Source organism: Anticarsia gemmatalis, chromosome 15, assembly GCF_050436995.1.
Source record: "Anticarsia gemmatalis isolate Benzon Research Colony breed Stoneville strain chromosome 15, ilAntGemm2 primary, whole genome shotgun sequence".
Lineage (NCBI taxonomy): Eukaryota > Metazoa > Arthropoda > Insecta > Lepidoptera > Erebidae > Anticarsia > Anticarsia gemmatalis.
This window is the reverse complement of record NC_134759.1, coordinates 5,102,595-5,120,876: the sequence shown is the minus strand read 5'-3', so window position 1 is coordinate 5,120,876 and position 18,282 is coordinate 5,102,595. Positions and strand designations below refer to the sequence as shown.

Here is an 18,282-nt window from a genome sequence, read left to right as displayed (position 1 = left end):
CGTTAAATGTGTTAAAAGCCTTTTTTTTATTTTGCTTGGTTGTAAAAAACGGGTATGTACGTGCAACAAAAGCGTACACACATTGCGTGTGTACGTACGTGTCCGAATTAATGGGCATGTTTGTGAATATGCAAAGCGGTGAATTAAAATATTTACCTGGCCATTTGTTCGGTGGAGTAGTAACAGTAAGCTCGTCGGTAGAGTGACGTCTCTGACGTGCAAGTATTTGACTAGTACCGGGAGTTTCGGCTATTATTCTGTGAAAGAACAAAAATAAAATTAAAGTCAAGTAGCGTAAGTAAAGGCAATACAAAAATTAGATCAATCGCATGTAACCGCAAACTGAATTCTGTAATGCAATTATAACTTTTAACAGTATTATTGCATTTGTGTAAATGGAGTAGACAATTGTATTTGCCCGAACCATTTTTCCTTTTTTCATATAAATTTGCGACTCACGAGTGTTCATTTCGGATAAAATATACATATAAACATTTGATTATTTTTTTTAAAGTACTCACCCATCATGATGATGGCTATGCTTCAAGCTGAACGTGTCGGAATCGCACAGACTCTGGTAGATGCAGGCGGACAGCGCGACGGCCAGCTCTCGCAGAGTGTGTAGTATCCTCGTGGCTGAACCACCAGGGATGCCCAGCTCACCGATAGTGCCTAACATATCGTGAGCCACCGACTGTAGACAAAGCAAAAACACGTATTTACGAATTTAAAAACGATTGTCTGCTGTGCTGCGTATTTTAGATTTATAGGATAACTAGCTTCTGCTCGTGATTTCGTCCGCGTAGAAGTCGAAAATATTCCATATGATTCCGTTCCCAGGCATAATATTCGTATTAGTTTCAGAGATTATCCTACATACAAATTTGCAAATTTTACCTATTTGTAATATTACTATAGAATGCGGTCAAACGAGCTGCCATGATGTTATTGCAATATAATAACAAACTGTAGTCCTTTATTCGTAGGAATACATAAGACTAATAAACTGGACTATCATAATGACAGACACATAAGTTCCACATAGATCTTATTTAGTGTAAGGAAGTTCACCACAAAGTCCAATGAACGATAGGCGGATTTACCTTATATCGTCTTAAGAATATTCTCTTTGTCAAAAAAATGTAGTATAATTTACAAACCTGTAAGTGTCTGACTGGATCAGCAACCACAGTATTATTAGTAGCCACAGCAGCGGCCAACAACGGCAGTGTAGTTGGGAACGGTAGAGGCGATAACAACTGTTGGTGTTGTTTGTCCTGACCCAACTCTTGCAGCAGTAGGACTAGCTCCATACGAACTGAGGCTAGCCCGCCACCGCCCGCGCCGTGAAGTGAACAGTATGATAGTAATGTGCGGAGGAGGGTCTCGTTTGCTGTGAAAATAAATTGTATTCAATAAAATCTATTATCGAGCAAAACAACAGATTTTAAAGAAAACATTATGTCAAACAATTTTTTGCGACACTAATGAATAACCATCTCACATAATAATTTACATAAATTCCATTTTGGTTTTGCTTTGACAACAAAAGTTAAACTTTTTAATATAACTCCAGAAGCTGTCTTTTTTCTTAACGTTAAGCATTTTGTTCAATAAAAAGGGAACAAAGAAGATATTGGGAAATCTTAACTATATTAGTAAGTAAACGAAACATAAGTGGTAAATGATATCGGAACGTACCCTTGAGCCACTTCTTCCTGTTGAGTGCGCGCTGCACCTTGGCCTCGAAGTCGGCCTTCTCCCGCACGAGCAGCTGGTGCAGCGTGGGCCGGTCCGGCAGCGGCGCCAGCTCGGGCTCCGCACAGAGCAGCGCGCCGCCGCCCGCGCCGCCCGCCGCCAGGTACCCGCACAGCCGCCGCAGCGCCTCCACCTCGCGCTCCAGCCAGATGTACAGCTGGTAGCGCAGGTGACCGCCTGGGGAACACAGTATAAAGTACAGTGTATCACATAATATTATATACAGGTTGCCATCTGTTTTGTTTGGTAACGTAACCGACATACGACTGTAAAATTGTGATGTTTTTTAAAGTGTAAGAAATCAAGATAAAGATGGCACTATGTTGGCCTGATGTGTCTTACAATCGATAACTGTTCAAAGAAGCTATTTAGTGGCTGCTTTTTTTAAATTAAAATCGTCTATTTGTGCTTAAAATACTATATACAAAGGCAATAAATATCGTTGCTAACAAAAAGACTTGAAACAAATCATAAGTTCAGAAAAACCAGTAATTCTAACTATATCACTTACCATCAACTTCAAATCCAGTAGCAAGCGTGCTAAGTTCCTCCATCAAAATCTTCAAGCAAGCAACAAACTTGAGTTGTTGCGCCATGATGTCGACAGATGGCGCTTCCTCTGTTTCTTTCTCTTTCTCCGAGTTGCCGTTCACTGTCGGCTCCTCTTCTTCTTTCTTGTCCATCTTCATCTCAAGAGGTGGAGTTGATGCTCCGGACCCTTCCGAACTGATTAAAAAACATTAATTTATAGCACTCAGACAGACAACAATGAGAGATTTGTCATAACATCGAAATCAGTATACAATACACGTGCATTCAGTTTCAAAAGGTCTTATGTAATGGGTACAATGTTCTAAATTAGGACTTTATAAAGCTACTCACCCTTTATCATCATCATCCCAGTCGAGTACAAGGTCGTCGGATTTCGCGGTACTGACGGGTGCTCCCCAATCCATCGACGCGCCCCAATCCATCGTCGACGATTCTTCTTTGGTTGTTGTTGGATCTGTTAATACGCCCGTAATGACATTAGATGGATTTTATAATAAGAAATAATAAAAAAAACGATAAAACGGGGCTCGGATATAAGTTATGGTTTCAAAACAACATTAAAAGTTAGTAATTTATATAAAATATCCTAAAATGAGTTGGAAATTGGCATTACGTTAATTTAAGCAAACAAATTAGCAAGGTAGCTGTTAAAAATGCTTTTAAAAAAAAACACACAAGTCAGAACAAAATAAAGGACGTACAAGGAAACTACCAAGTTGCATACTTTTGTCTGTAGTGTCGAATCCGAACTGTCCCGTGTGTATAACAGTCTCGTCTATAGACGCGGCGGCGACCGGTTGTTTGGGCCTCTCGTCCCTCACCCGCGCGGGTAGTTTGGACAGTACTTCTAATGCGAGAGCAGGACAGCCAGCTTTGAAGTGCCCGTGGGCGGTTTGGAAGTAAAGACGACGTTCGAGACGCGTGATGCCTTCTTCTGCTTCTTGTTGCAGCAATGCAAGCGTACCACCCTGTAGAGAGAAGAAAATAGTTATTTTATCACCATAAGATTTTCGTCTTGTGTAAGTTTTTGTAAACATGCATTTGGGTGCAAATAAACCGAGCCATCCCGTTTTTTATATTTCTTGCTAAACATAATGTTCTGTTTGAAGTTTAGTATTAACTTAAAACATTAAATGTTTTTTTTTATTGTAGACTCAGCGAAGCTATCGTAGTGAAATAAAACGTCCAATTCTAATAAACTTTGACTATTAACTTCAACTAAACTTTCGCTATACAATTTCAACCATTCATTTTAAAGTAACAATATTTTCATCTAGAAAGGACAGATTCATAGTCAAATGCAGTCGTAAGTGTAGATTAGTAGTTTTATTACCTGACTGGGTAGATTGTGTCGTTTGAGCCGCGGGTGTGTACGCAGGTACACATAGAAGTTGAACACGCTCGGCATGGGCTCGTTGTCGCGTGCAGCGTGCAGGCGTCCGGCGGGGCTGAGCAGAGTGTCTAACGCCTCGCCGTACCGCTTCAATTCCCATAGTGCCATAGAACGAACGAACGGGTCTGGATGTGCTCGTTCTAGCTCTACTTCACCGTTTTCAGTTTCGCCACTGTTAGTATATAATGTTGATATAGAAAATAAAACAGTATGGTAAAGACTGTAAAACTATGTGTATTATGCGAAAAACATACTTATAACTTGTTAAAAATCATATCCATTTCAACATAGTACATATTCTTTTATTAAATAGAGGTTAAATCGATGAATATTCTGTTCCAAACAAAATCTTTATCTATTGATTCTTGTCACTCACCCTAATATTTCATCCATAAGTAATTTCCTCAAGCTAGTAGGCAGGGGAGTGTCGGCTTCATAAAGCCGGGCCACCACCATAGCGAGCTGTAGATCTCCTAAGCGAGTAATAAGCACCTGGAAACAGAACAAATTAAACAATATCTCAACAGTTACCTAGTGACGATTGGAAGTAAAGGGACTTACCTCTAGAGCATCCTTGAGTGCACCTCCGAGCAAGAAGAATGCAGCAGCGTGCTCGAAGCGTTGCTTGCCGAGTAATACGAAGGCGTTCTTAAGTGCTGCCTTACGCCAACGGTCTTCCGTGAAGTCGTTGGAAAAGAACTGTATAGAAACAAACAGATCATTCACAGTTTGTATAATATGTATGTCTTTCGAAAACTTGCTCTGATTCCCAAAACAAAGTAACATATTGTAGTTAACAATATCGAAATACTATTTTGTGTGACAGATACATTTAATTTTGTGGCAAGAATTCATCAGTGTAAATGAAAAATGTTGGATGGATCACATCGAAGTGTAAAAAATAGAATAATTTGAAGACATAAGGCAAAACATTATATAAATTATACCTGAGTCATCTTCTCGTCTCTGTTGGATCGGAACAATCCCCAGAGCAGCATCCGTTTCTTCATAGCGAGGTAATACAGTGCTGCGTCCATCGGGTCCTGTTTCGCCATGTACGAAGCGCGAGCTAGTTTTTCTACGCAAGTGCGGAGCAACTCGCCACGGACCCACCAACCGACACCTATTTATAAACAAAGGTAGAAAACTGATGAGATGGTTGATTTATAACTAGTCGTTCCTTTGAATGCAATAAAATGTTGAATCAAGAAGTATAAAGGATGTTTTCTCCCCGAGCACAGATTTTTATGCGTACACGGGCATGCACGTTCGTATAACAGGAATACCCCATTACATGTTTGGTTGAAACATAAGTGTCACAAATACAAGACGAGAATATTTTTGTTTCTTGTATAATTATGATAATAGTTTGTGTAGATCAGCCCACAAATATAATGTAAGTACCCGTACGAACCTACATATGTATTAGATCATTTTTATGTTATAAAAAATACTCACCTAGTTCCCTCATTGTATTCCACTTCGGTTGTCCCTTAGCATACCCAGGTACTAGGGCTAGAAGTTGCTCATGGGTTTCAGAGTGGAAGGCCCACACGAGATTGCAAGTACCAACACCGGTACGTTGAAGGTTCGCACGCTGGGCGAGTGGAAGACACCGGAGCAGATAACCGTAGTGTTTCATTGCCAGGAGGAAGCGGAGACCGCAATCGTCGAGGGAATCTGGTAAAACGTTTTGTTATTAGTTCGTTGATAAAATAAAGAATGACCGATATGAAGTCGTCAAATTGCTTTGGCCACTTTGTTTTAAAGACTCCATAAGCTTCGCTTAAAGACAGAGTTCAACGTGTCTAGAAAAATATATTTTAAACAAAAAAGAAATTAACCCATTACTGTCCCACAGCTGGGCAAGGGTCTCATCCCCTAATGAGAAAAGGGTTAGGCCTTCAGTCCACCACGCTGACCAATTGCGGGAAGGGGACTTAAGGATATTTAGATTTTTTTCTTTAATTTCTTGCGATGAAATAACCCATCAACTAAGAATCAAAGCAAAATTGAGGACAATTTTAAAAGTAAATATAAAATATCCTTACCAGGCAGCACTTCCTGTCCAATAACCTGCGCGACGTCAACTCGCGCGTTGGTGGCCAGTCGTTCTGCGAAGTCCGCATCACAAGTGGACACGGTGTCGGCGAGCGCGAGCAAGTGCATCTGATCCAGCGAGCTCAAGCCGGGGAGGTGTGTGTGAGTCAGCAGCCGGGATAGAATGCGACCTGGTAATGTAAGAAATCTTAAGTCAGAGCTCGTGAAGTAATAGCTATGGTAGCTACAGCATATGGATTTCTACGTTCCTTTTAGTACTTCAGAGTGCACGCTCGATCGTCAATGAGAGCCGCTTATGATGTTAAATTTAGTTAGAATTTGTTAGATCTGACAATTAATAGCGGTTACACCACGTGGGATGTTAAACTTTTATGGTATTTAGATTTTTGCAATTAAGTACGGAAACCGACACATATATGAGATACAAATTTCGGTATTTTTACCTTGTCTAGGTCCAAAGTGTGAAAGAGGTTGTCGTTCAGGCATAGAAGGACGCCTATCAACCCCCTCCTCTTCACCTAGCAACAACGCGTCCAAATCTTCATCTGTATCTTGTATTGTCCCTTCAAACAATTCGTTGTAGTCCTGCAAACATAATAGTTATTTATTTGTTTTAGTGGCATTACCATCCAGTGTCTTAGATAAGAAAATATTAGGCCGGGGTAAAAGTCTTTTCGCATTATAGTATGTATGAACTTGTAATAAAATCTCTTTGGCTTCAAGAATCACAAATGATCATTAGGTTTCTTTCAGTGAGCTCGTGAGGTACCCAAATATCGAGCTTTTTTGTGTAGAGAAAAGATTGTATTACAAGTTCATACATACTATAATGCGAAAAGACTTTTACCCCGGCCTAATATTTGTTTTAGTTGCATTAAGCATCCAGTGTCTTAGATAAGAAAATAATTAAATGAATACGTGAGTGAAGGGTGTACCTTAGCCTCCTGTATAGTGGACGGATGATGTGGAGACTCCTTGTCGGCGACTAACAACGTCCATAACGGCAGCGGCGGCACCGATGTTAACTCTGCATAGTCTCGCTGTTTGTCCTCCGTGATCTACATTATGAACATAGCCTCAGAATTTTTGATAAGGAGAATATAGTTTTTTTCTATCTGAATTTTACTTTGAAGTTAGAGTTAAATAGTTTCTGCATGTACTTAATACTGTGTTATAGAGTGGTAGGTATGTACTCGCATCTACTTACTTGCGGCTGAAGCAAATCGTGACGATAAATTCCTTCTTCTTTATTATATCTTTGTTATATCCTTATTCTTACAAACTATACAGAAGAAATAGTGTGAACAGCGCGTGTATATAGAAGCTGATATTACCTGTGCAACGCCATCTAGCGGCGATGCTGCGCCGGCGGCGAACGACACGGACAGCGTGCGCGAGCGCGACCAGCCGCGCTGCAACACACGTGCGACATGCAATAGCGATGCGACAATAAATCGCAAGTGTGCCCGCTTTATGTCATTGTCAATGTCTAGTGCCTGCATGCTTTCTCTGCAGATTCTAGAAATTATGCTAAAAGATCTTTCAGACCAAAAAGTGATTGTCAATCGAATCTATAAAATTACTTCATGATTATAAATGTACGTCATTCTTAATGATTGCCCGCTAAGTCTATGCAATGCTTTCGAGTGGATCATAATTAATTTTAGAAACAAGGATAAAATAAAATTAACAATATTAATCAGTTTAAATCAAATTAATGACACGAAAAACTAAAACGAAAACCTATATTAACAATAACGTTAACAATATTAAAGATTTAGTAAAAATCGAACCACATGTTTTTTCAAAAACCATATTTAAAATCAATTTTAAGTCAATATGTCGTTGAATTATGATAAGCGTAACAAATAAGACAAAATCACAACACGTAAATTATATTCGATCCTCACATAAGCTGTCGGGACGGTCATGCTGATGTGCACTTTATTTTTTTAAACATAGATCACATATTTGTAAAGCTCCATCCAATTGCTGAGTTAAAAAAATATTAAATTCAAAATGTTAAGATTTAAAAAAATATGTTAGTCGCGTGTGCGTTTTAGAGTTTTTATTGAGACTCAAACAAACGGGCTACCTTACTGTGATACTTGGTACAATGTTGATTATTGTATTAACGAAGAATTTATGCTTACTAAAGCTTCATTTGATTTCAAGGAGTATGGAAGAATCATATTTATATTAACATGAAAATGGACACTTTTTTTTTACTGGGACCACCGATTATTATAATTTGGGATTATTTTCTTAATAATCACTTTGGGTATGCAAAGTCCCCAACCCGCACTTGGCCAGCGTGGTGGACTTAAGGCCTGATCCCTCCCTCGTTCGGGAGGAGACTGTTGTCCTGCAGTGGGACAGTAGTCGGTTAAAAATTTACTTTACGTCTTAGATCATGGTGGCTAGTGAGTTTGAGTCAAATTATTATTTAGTTCTCCAACATTCTGTTGTTCTGTTATAAAGTCAGTATTTTTCTATGCGTGTTAGAATTTGCATACGCGACTTTGACATGACATCCGTCCTAATGACGCCATGCTTTGATCTTCACTCGAATTGAATAGATTGAAAGACAAAAGAGGCAACATTATTTATAAATACAGCCGCGGAAGTAAATTGGAAGAAATGAAAGGAGAGAAAGTCATACCTGTCTTGACAAACTATCTTCGTCACCTTGTGAACTGCGTGTGGTGTATGTTCCACCAATACATCTAAAAATGGAGATTTTTGTTTTCAAGCGATTTTTATTAGAAAAGAAAATATCCTGATATACGAAAAATGGAGAGGTTACTCAGTGTGTTACAAATGCACATACACCCGTATTTAAACGGAGACACTTGTGATCCACGTAAGGAAAAATTCTCAAGGGTGTTACATTTTGAAATTTTAGAATAAAAATGAGAAGAGAAACTAATACAAAGGGATGTTTTGTTACCTTACTAAATGGGCAAGAATGGCTTTGACCCATCGAATCTTGCCGCTGTTGAGCAGTTCCATCAATTGTTTAGGATGATATTGAGGTAGCACCGGGCACGCCATTTGTGACGCTTCGAATAAACCGTAGTCAGGCATGTAGTCCAACAATGGCTACAAAATAAAGGCAATTGTAAATACTTTTTCCATCACTAACATAATCATAAATGGTGCCAGTGTTAATAGGGTAGTTGCTAACCAGTCAAATCAGCTACTCTTTATGAAATGTCAAAAACACATTTTAGTATAGAAATACGACATAGTGACGTCTCTATGTCATATTTTCAATGGTATCAATAATAAAGTAATAATTACAATTTCTGAACAAATGAACCTTTTACGAGTACGAGTTTAATAATTTTTCGTTAACCCTGGCAACTACCCTATTGTCAAAGTATTAATGAATAAATAGGTATTATTTTCTTACTTGTGGTTGATCTGGTTGTGTTTTGTTCCGCCTCCTGGCATCTCTTTCTAGTAGTTGCAAGTTGATCGACGACACTCGTTGTAAGTGCGGCGCGGATATACGCAAGTCGGAGTCACGTAGTGCGCGAGATTCACTGCCTTCTTCTAATTCCTTTAAAATAAACACAATATGCTTACTCTCATTTTTATAAGACAACTTACAAATTACATATTGTGATGCCAGAATTTGAAGGACCCAACGACGATCTGTCCCGAATCATCTGATCTATGGATCACACTGATATGTTTTCTAGGCACTAAAACAACGACATCTGGTGTTATTGTAGTGCCTAGCAGCTGACGTATAATTAGCACGTGTACGTATTTGTGATCAGTACGTATACGCAACAAAAAAAAGATTTAACTTACCGGCACTCCCATCTGTCCGGACGACGACTGCGGGTTTTCAGGTTTCCATTGCGAATAAACATGCATTTCAGAGTCCATTCCCACCACTAATATACCGTCTCGCACCCACGATATTTGCATAGGTAGTGGTGGTAGACCGTCCGCAGTTTTAAGTTCTATACGTCGGAGCTGCATCCATCTGATCTCTTCGACGAATAACGGTGCCGCGAGAGACGATGCTTTACGGAGTATCGGACGATTGTTGCTTATAGATTCTTTCATAGCCTAAAAATGTCAAAGATAGTTAAGTAAATGTAATAATATATGCTTTAGTCATTGTTTACAAGATCAGTAACAGATCTTTGAAATGTCATAGGATCGCTCATGCTGTAATTGTTATTAGTAACTAATATACCTACATTTTGGCATACCTTAACTTCGCTTTTACGCTTATATGATTAAAATTTGTTTATTAATGTTGCTAGACTATCATAGGTCACGCTACCGATACCATTTACGCTACCGATACACCGATTTGAACAACAGTTTGTAAAATCTTACCTTCAAGTTAGCCTGAGCAAGATCACTAGAAACAGGCGTAAACAACAGCACTCTAGACCCAACAGCCACAGTCAATATATGCGAGCCGTCTTCCTTCGACACCCAGTCTAACTGCACCAAGTGTTTCTGCGTCAACGGACACGTGTTGCCGTTCTCCATGATGCTCTTGCGAAGAGACTGAAGCGTACTGAACGATGGTACGGCGAGCAAGCCGGCCGATTTGCCCGTGTCGCCTTCCCCGTTGCGAATACTACGGCTCTCGTCCGATGATAGAGTTTGTAAGACCTGGGAATTTATTAATTTAACTATGTATTCCACCAAGAAACACGTGAGGAATTGTTCAATTATTATTGATCATTTAATTTAACATATTTATATTCAAGAGGTTTATTGTTCTAGAGCGAATTCTAAATACACATTTTGTCATTTTTCCCGAGAGTATTACAGGGTTACGCGAAAGTTCGACGTAATTTTTAAATTAGTCCCACAGGGAAGATAATAAAAGTAGAAATGTCTCACCTGATTCAATCTCTGTTTCTTCTGCATAAACGACGTATCATGTAGATACGACAGATCAATCTGCGTATCCGTACACACACCTACTCGTGGCAAGCTAACATTCCTCAGCGGTATAGTATCTTCTAAGAGCCACTCCGCGCCGCCGGTACTCTCACACTCGTACACACACACGCACAAGTTCACGAAGCGAGCGTCTGAGTTGTTAGTTGTAGCGCCGCCTTTGGGCCGAGTGAAGGAGCGACCGCATTTGTACGCGCATGCGATACGACCGGAGTATGCCGCACTTATGTGGAGAGGTTGACCTATAAAATAGAAATTTTCTGTTTTAGTATTTTAGAAACATGTACATTGTATTTGCTATTAAGCATATTTCGACGGATTCCGTACAACATCTTAAGCCGTTAAATCGTTAAACGGAAAAAATACAAAGTTTTTAAGCATATCTAAATATGACAACCGTATTGAACTGTATCATGGAAGCGTAATATGTGTTACCTGGAATGTCTATAGCCGATTCTTGATCTTTGTTCATCATCTCCCATTCTTTCCACGTGTATTCGAAGTCCTCATCTTCCTTTTTAGTTACGTGACATTTCCAAAACCTAGAAACACAAACTTATATCAACACCTGCATTAAACAAACCCTAATTTAATGTACAATTTTGTATAAACTTTTAAGTTAATTATAGTGTAAAGTAAATACCTTAAAGTGCTATCGGAACAAGCGGTCGCCATAATGTAGGGGGCTAGACAAGCTGGGTATATCGACGCGGAGCTGAGGTGTCCGGCCGCGGGAGTGGCGTGGATCACATCGACACCGTCTGGCAGGGAGAGGGGGCACTCGCACACCTGTCACGAGGGAAAAGGAATATAATGCAAGATATTTACGTGTTCGCAATGCTAAAAGCTTTATCATGCCGAGGTAATTTTTGTAATTCTTTTAAACACTACACAGTAATCTTAAATCATAAATTAAAACTGTCGTATGCTCTCATTTTATCTCGTGCGTATACGTTAATACACTTTCCTTCATACACGTGTATGTGCGTGTCCGCCCGAATCATACACGCCCATCACTCAAGTTTAAACCCTAATAACCTCGGTTTGTCAACGCTATCAAAGCGTATTCATTGATTCTTTTGACGTAAGTGAATTACCTTCTTAGTGGATATAGAAATATGTGAATGTTTTTGAGGTTGAGGCGCGCGATCGTTGTCCATTGAGACTGAGTTGTGTCGGGACTCTCCGTCGTCTTCCTGCACCAACGCGCTGTCCGGCACGTACATCATACTGTTTGTTAGGTCATCTGTAGCAAGAACAAAGATTAAGTATCTTTATTTATTACCAATTTGATTAGTAATGCATCAATAGGGATGGGTTCATAAGTATAGGGCAATGATTCGGAGTAATTCGGACGCATACTCTCGTTCGAAAGTATCGCTCTAGATTTTAAGTACAGAGCTTTCACCACTTTTAAGAAAATGTTTAGCATGTCTTAAGCGGGTTATAAAAATAAAGAAGTCAAAATGTATCTAAGAAGCTCTTACCGTTAGGGTCCGCTTGTGACGACACAGTCAGCCTCCACATATGCACAGTGGAGCCTCCGTCAGTTCTCTCCAGCACCACGATGTAGAACGGTTCATTGAACACCGCCGCCTTACGCAAGTCCACTATCGCTTCAAGACCGGCTTCTGTGAGTGTGTTCACGTCAGAGTTTTCTGCTCCACAGTCCACGTTCTCTGGTTCCACTGCTGTTCTTTCACCTGGCAAAAGAACATAATGTCAATTAACATAAAGCTTAAGAAAATATATGAGACGTTGGCATTTCGACTAGATGACTATCTGGATGGCTGGTAAGAATTGACCGAAGATCATGACCGATGGATGGGTTTGGGGAAAATAGAATGGGACACCATAGGTTAGAAAAGAAAATTAGATATAATTGATGACTCATGAACTACTCTGTAAAACTAAAACATTCAAGAAATAGGATAAATATCATATTTCTCGCTTCATTTTGCACACTCTTAATTTATTTACTCGGCTTACTAACGTGACGAATAAAGAGCTAAGGTAATTACATTGTTCTATTTGTATGATTAAAATAAATATTTACCCGTAATAAGTTGTTCTTGGAACACATGGAGCAACTGCGTGTTGTGCCAGTCGTGCGTAGCGTCTGCAATCGCGTGTAACTGTATGATGGCGCCGGGACGAGCCGTGGACTGCTGAGACACTATCTTGATACGATCGTGGAGGGGAATACCGCCGCCTTCTTCTAACGTTGATTCGGATGACATTGATATTGTGTCGTGCTGCCAAAAAAAAAAATGTTTATCATGTACATAAACAGTAAAACGTGAAGACTTTTTGTGTTACTGACATTTTTAATAGCATTTTCGACCGTATAACTCGATATGATATACTTTAGCAATCACATAATAGTAAATGCGTATACGCTCGTATACGTTCGGATCATATGAACAAGTAAATATATTCTTACTGGAAGTGGGTTTTAAGTAACGAAAACTGTATGCGCAAATGAAATGAATAAGTTATATTCATCTTTTCTTTTTGACGAATTTATTACTTACCAAAATATCTTTGTGTCGTCTTTCTGAAGTAGCTATTTCAGCTAACAACGTACGTGCGTCTATCACAGCTTGGAACACTCTAAGACTTTCACCGTCACTCGCCACGAAACACGCTGAAGGAGAATTTGATAGATTGCCCAGAGTCGTACTGAAAACAAACACCATCATTATATTCAAACGAAAATTTATTTACATGCGTCTTTCTTCGAAGTAAAATTATAGTCGAATTCAATTAATTAATCACGGACATTCACGGAGTTTAACATTATTCATATGTATTTTATTAGGGTAACATACTAAAGTTAACTGTAAATCTACATAATGAGTAAAACGTTGGGTTTCAACAGGTAGTAGTGTGTTCGGTGTGGTACCTGGGCAGCAGCGTGGGCAGCCAGGCCACGTTGCTGAAGGCGGACAGGTGCGGCGAGTTGACGCGCGCCAGCTCCGACACGCCGCCCGACTTGCCCAGCGGCCCCACGCACTCCACGCGCCACATGATGAGCTCCGAGCACAGCCCGCCCGCCGCCGCGTCGTCCTCGTACTTGTGCGAGTCGCGCTCGCTGTCTACACGCAAACAAACAAGTAAGTATTAGTATTACCTAAACTTATCGGGTAGTTATAAAAAAACGTTTAAAAAACATATACTATTTACAAGAGCTCCAAGCTCAGTGTTATCGTCCCGCTGTTTGTAGGAATAAGTGCAAAGTCTCGTATCTAAAGCTTTAAGGTTACAGTATGAACAGTTTTTTAGATAGTAAAAAGCGCAATATATAGGTAACATTTATAACTTACCAGATATGTTATGATGACTCGTAGTTAGTAGTAGAGGTAATACTGGATGGCATGTGATGTCGTTTACTCTAAACCTATGGCCGGACGCTCTTGACGCGTGACCTATTGATAGCACCTGGGAACAACAATAACAAAATTATTCATGTTTGGATTAAAATATAGTATTGTCTTCATGCTGATATTACATGGGGATAGCTCATGATAAAGGAACTTTTGAACCTACTTTTCGAAATCAAATGCAGCATTGACAGCTTCATGAGCATTATTTAGCCGCTTATACTTATACCCTTATATTCTACAGACAATACTATCAATTACAAGGAATGTAGAATAATAAAAATGCCCTAAAACGGTGAACAGATCGTTTAAATGCATTATACCTGTGAAAACTTGGACTTGTCGTCGAATGTGAGCTGCCAGAGGTTGAGCGTGCCGTTGGTGTGGTTGGTGACCATGGAGATGACGGGCGCCGAGTCCAGCACGTCACCCTCCTGGTTCTCGCCCAGGTCTTCCGTCGCCACGCTCAACTTGCGCTGCATCTCGTTGTTGTTCTCTTCCCGAGGACCTATTTTATCACAAGATTTGGTGAAAAATTATATGCACATTGCTATGTTTTAAATAATCATTTTAGTTATCATGTCAGCGTATACGGGTATGAACGTGCACGTATGTACGCTTTTTTAGGTTTGGAGTAAATAATACTTTTGGTTTAAATAGTGACATGATGATAATATGTACCGTTTTCCTGAGCTTCATTTTGTTCTTCTCCTTGCGGCCACTCCGCTTCTTCTTTCTCTTCTTGTACGCTGGCCAATGGCGTCGTCACTGTTTCTGGTTGTGTTTGTGGGCCAACTATAAACAATAAATAGCAATTAAAGGTTAAAGTCAAGCAAAAATATCATTCCAAATATAACAACACCAAAAATCGACTAGTTGCTTGTCTAAAGTAATTTAATCTGTGGATAATGTTGTGATTTACACATTTGTGAATTCTAGTAAAAATAAAGATACGAATAGTTGTAATTTTAAATCTAGTCTAATTTCTACTTATCTTGTCATTTGGGTGGGAAATTAGGGTCCGACTGTAAAGCAAATGTAACCGATGAATTATGAAATTTCAACGATAAAGGTACTGACTGGGCATGACGGGCTTGGTGCGGTGGCGCACGTAGAGCGGCTGCGCGGCGGCGTGGTAGAGCGCGGCGGGCGTGCACATGGTGGTGGCGTCGCCCAGCGGGAAGGCGGACGGGATGCGCGCCGAGAACGACACCTGCGCCTGGCGGATCGCGCCCGCCTGCAGCTCGTCCAGCCACTCGCACACCCTGACATACACAAATTACAACAATTTATTTTATACTACTCCTCACAAGCTCCCTCCAAATACTTCGAATAAGATTATAAAAGTGTTCTACCAATATTATTCGTGTATAATGTAACATAGTTGAACTCCACGGAACTACACGACGTGGGTGAAGCAATATATACCGTACCGATTTCGGTACTCTGCGTACAAGATTCATTTTTGTAAAACACGGTTAAAACAATATTTTACAAAACATACCTTACCTAATTGGGCTGGTATTTCTCTCGATTAGGCGCAGGTTTTTTTTTTATTAAGATTAAGTCTGCTTTGTATACGAAATAGGTGTAAATGTTTATCACTCACCATATAAGAAAGCTGCCATCAACAGGATGTATAGAGAACAATAAGTCGGGGCTTTGATGCCAGTCCCTCAGTAGCGACTCGATCTTAGCGTCGAGCGAGTCGGGCAGGTGCGTGCACGTTACGTCCGTCGCTATCGAGTTGATTGACGTAGTGTTCGATAAACTTGGGTGACTGTGGTTGCCGCTACCTGCATTACGAAATGAAAGGTTATTTCTAGTTGTTGTATTATTTATTGATTTGGCATGCTTTAGAACTGAACAAATAGATCCGCAGTTAACTGTGTCATGTTCAGTTTGACAAAGTAACACTGCAGTTATATTAAATTCAACTGTCAACACATAAAAGCAGTCATATGTCTGAAGGAATGTCCTTACTTATTTTATTTTTAACCGACTGCAAAAAAGCAGGAGGTTCTCAATTCAACTGTATGTTTTTTTTTACCTCAAACAACACCACATATATCAAACACGAATTTGAATGGATCCAACGCCACTGTCTATAACTTTCACACAAAAATAATAACACCTTGATAAGACTGTTCTAAATTACCTGGTTGTTCATCACTGTTGCTGTTATCCTCCGATTGCATTTTAGTTAAATGTTGACTTGGCCGTCTATGTCCTACGTGAGCGTGAAATAAAATAAGCAGTAAAGCTAAGTAAGCAACTTTGCTTAACGGTATACTAAGCATATAATGAGGCTACATAATTAACTGTTTTAATAAATATATTATGGGATATAGTATAGGCAAATTACTGTTTAAAAGCACGATTAATTATTATTACTCTATGCTTAAATTATTACCACAGCTTATACAAGTCCTCAAATAGGAATAGTTTTCTTTATTGGTCAACTTAAAATATCATTAGGTATCAGAAATTTTACATTTGCATTGCCCCCTATAGCCCTTCAAATAAAGTATTTTACGACTTAGTAGGTTTACCAGTTTTTTATCAGTACTTGTGTAATTCAACGGTATAAAAAAAAAACATTCAAAATGTCTTCGTAAAGTTTTTGCTCATGAGTTGTGTTTTGTCAACAGCGATGTAATACTGCACACTGATTTAAGAAAGCGTACTGATTAATTTGTCTGAAGCGTATTAATCTATGTTAGTTAGTTTGTATAGTATCATGTATTGTATAATGTTTCACTTACTCCACTTACTTGTTTCATTCTCCCCGTCCGGATGTGTCGTGTGATCTGATCCTGAACCACCTTCGTCTGTTTCTTCTTTATCTAATATCTGGATAAACAAAGAGTTAATGTAATTTAACAATATTATTTGATGAAAATATAATCATAAGCATTTCAAACAGTTCACGATACTTACTACTGTACTTGGGTCATTACAAACGTACGATCTATGTCATAGTCAAAAACATCAAAGGCTAACAGTGACAGCACTAGTCAGGTTCCATAAGACGAAGTGCGAGCGAAAGATTTGATAAAAATAACATAATAATGTGTCGTAGATTTCACGTTTGTATAGTAGCCCATTTTCCAACAATTGCAATTTTTTATTTCATTAGTTAACTTATAATTTAAAAATCATGGGGCGGGTATAGTCTACTTGCAGACTACAAATAATTAACCATAGTGTAAAACAGTGACCTAATATTAAAGGGTGTTTAGCTAAGATTCAGAGAAATAATGATCTATTCAGGAAATCTGAGAAAATGTTTATAAGCCAAATGAAAAAGTCTTAACGATCACAAAGCTAAATAGTTTTTTCACATACAAAATGAAATTGTGTTCGACTTTTGAACATACTTTTTTAGTTAAATCATGTAGTATAGCCTCTGCTTGGCTGGTGAAGTGCATCTCCTTGTTGTGGAGCCAGTGCAGTATGAAGCGACCGCCGCCGGCCAACGATGGCACTAGCGGTATATCTGTCTCCGCGTTTATTGAAGCTGCCAGGTGGAAGTGGAGACCTGTTCACAAAGTAAAGAAAAGTTTACTAACATTAAACTGTAGAGCACTTTAAAACCTATGCTCTTGTTATTGGTATGCGCTATAAACGAAAAAAAAAACCACACGAATAAGGCCTGTTTAGGCGACAGTCCATAAAAAGTCTAGAACATACAATTCTCTTTTGGGTTAAAAAACTTTCCAGAATGGTAATACCTTGCCGCTATGCGACGTAATTAGAATAAAAATTAATAAAACTTTTTACTTTTTTGCAACAGCCATGATCACATAAATGTGCAATAGATAGCAGTATAATTTTACCTCCAGTGTAGGAACTCGCGTGGTAAGGGTTGTGGAAGTCATGAGCGCTGTACGTAGAGGGCAAGGTGGGGATGGGCGCGCCCGGCTGTTTCGACGACTGAGCGGTCCGCCGGATGTGGAAGCATGTCCTGGAATACACATTAAGAAAAAGGTATTTTTTACTATACAATTTCAATACAAATAGGACGTTAATTAATCTATACTAATATTATAAAGAGTTTGTTTGTTTGTTTGTTTGAACGCGCTAATCTCGGGAACCACTGGTCCGATTTGAAGAATTCTTTCAGTGTTAGATAGCCCATTTATCGAGGAAGGCTATAGGCTATATATCATCACACTACGACCAATAGGAGCA

The 18,282-nt window shown here is 39.3% G+C and overlaps 1 protein-coding gene across 7 annotated transcripts in view; it reads right to left on the bottom strand.

The window, feature by feature from the left end:
• Rbcn-3A (rabconnectin-3 alpha) overlaps positions 1–18,282 on the bottom strand; it is a 34,711-nt gene that overhangs the window by 9,595 nt on the left and 6,834 nt on the right. For 3 of the 7 annotated variants that reach the window (XM_076123223.1, XM_076123221.1, XM_076123226.1), the window contains exons 8-45: positions 17,928–18,055; positions 17,469–17,629; positions 16,854–16,941; positions 16,247–16,318; positions 15,698–15,884; positions 15,169–15,353; positions 14,770–14,883; positions 14,412–14,596; positions 14,032–14,146; positions 13,611–13,803; positions 13,240–13,387; positions 12,762–12,960; positions 12,193–12,408; positions 11,803–11,951; positions 11,349–11,494; positions 11,141–11,247; positions 10,646–10,947; positions 10,127–10,411; positions 9,587–9,850; positions 9,180–9,329; positions 8,715–8,866; positions 8,427–8,490; positions 7,099–7,176; positions 6,700–6,822; positions 6,208–6,349; positions 5,755–5,934; positions 5,162–5,383; positions 4,651–4,826; positions 4,265–4,402; positions 4,080–4,195; positions 3,644–3,875; positions 3,035–3,278; positions 2,641–2,764; positions 2,270–2,484; positions 1,702–1,935; positions 1,161–1,393; positions 522–694; positions 157–257 (exon numbers count right to left, since the gene is read on the bottom strand). In XM_076123223.1, coding sequence (XP_075979338.1) covers positions 157–257; positions 522–694; positions 1,161–1,393; positions 1,702–1,935; positions 2,270–2,484; positions 2,641–2,764; positions 3,035–3,278; positions 3,644–3,875; positions 4,080–4,195; positions 4,265–4,402; positions 4,651–4,826; positions 5,162–5,383; positions 5,755–5,934; positions 6,208–6,349; positions 6,700–6,822; positions 7,099–7,176; positions 8,427–8,490; positions 8,715–8,866; positions 9,180–9,329; positions 9,587–9,850; positions 10,127–10,411; positions 10,646–10,947; positions 11,141–11,247; positions 11,349–11,494; positions 11,803–11,951; positions 12,193–12,408; positions 12,762–12,960; positions 13,240–13,387; positions 13,611–13,803; positions 14,032–14,146; positions 14,412–14,596; positions 14,770–14,883; positions 15,169–15,353; positions 15,698–15,884; positions 16,247–16,318; positions 16,854–16,941; positions 17,469–17,629; positions 17,928–18,055 — 6,341 coding nt within the window. The remainder of the gene's footprint in view (positions 1–156; positions 258–521; positions 695–1,160; positions 1,394–1,701; positions 1,936–2,269; positions 2,485–2,640; positions 2,765–3,034; positions 3,279–3,643; positions 3,876–4,079; positions 4,196–4,264; positions 4,403–4,650; positions 4,827–5,161; positions 5,384–5,754; positions 5,935–6,207; positions 6,350–6,699; positions 6,823–7,098; positions 7,177–8,426; positions 8,491–8,714; positions 8,867–9,179; positions 9,330–9,586; positions 9,851–10,126; positions 10,412–10,645; positions 10,948–11,140; positions 11,248–11,348; positions 11,495–11,802; positions 11,952–12,192; positions 12,409–12,761; positions 12,961–13,239; positions 13,388–13,610; positions 13,804–14,031; positions 14,147–14,411; positions 14,597–14,769; positions 14,884–15,168; positions 15,354–15,697; positions 15,885–16,246; positions 16,319–16,853; positions 16,942–17,468; positions 17,630–17,927; positions 18,056–18,282) is intronic. The other 4 variants (XM_076123222.1, XM_076123227.1, XM_076123224.1 and 1 more) reach the window with 3 other exon arrangements.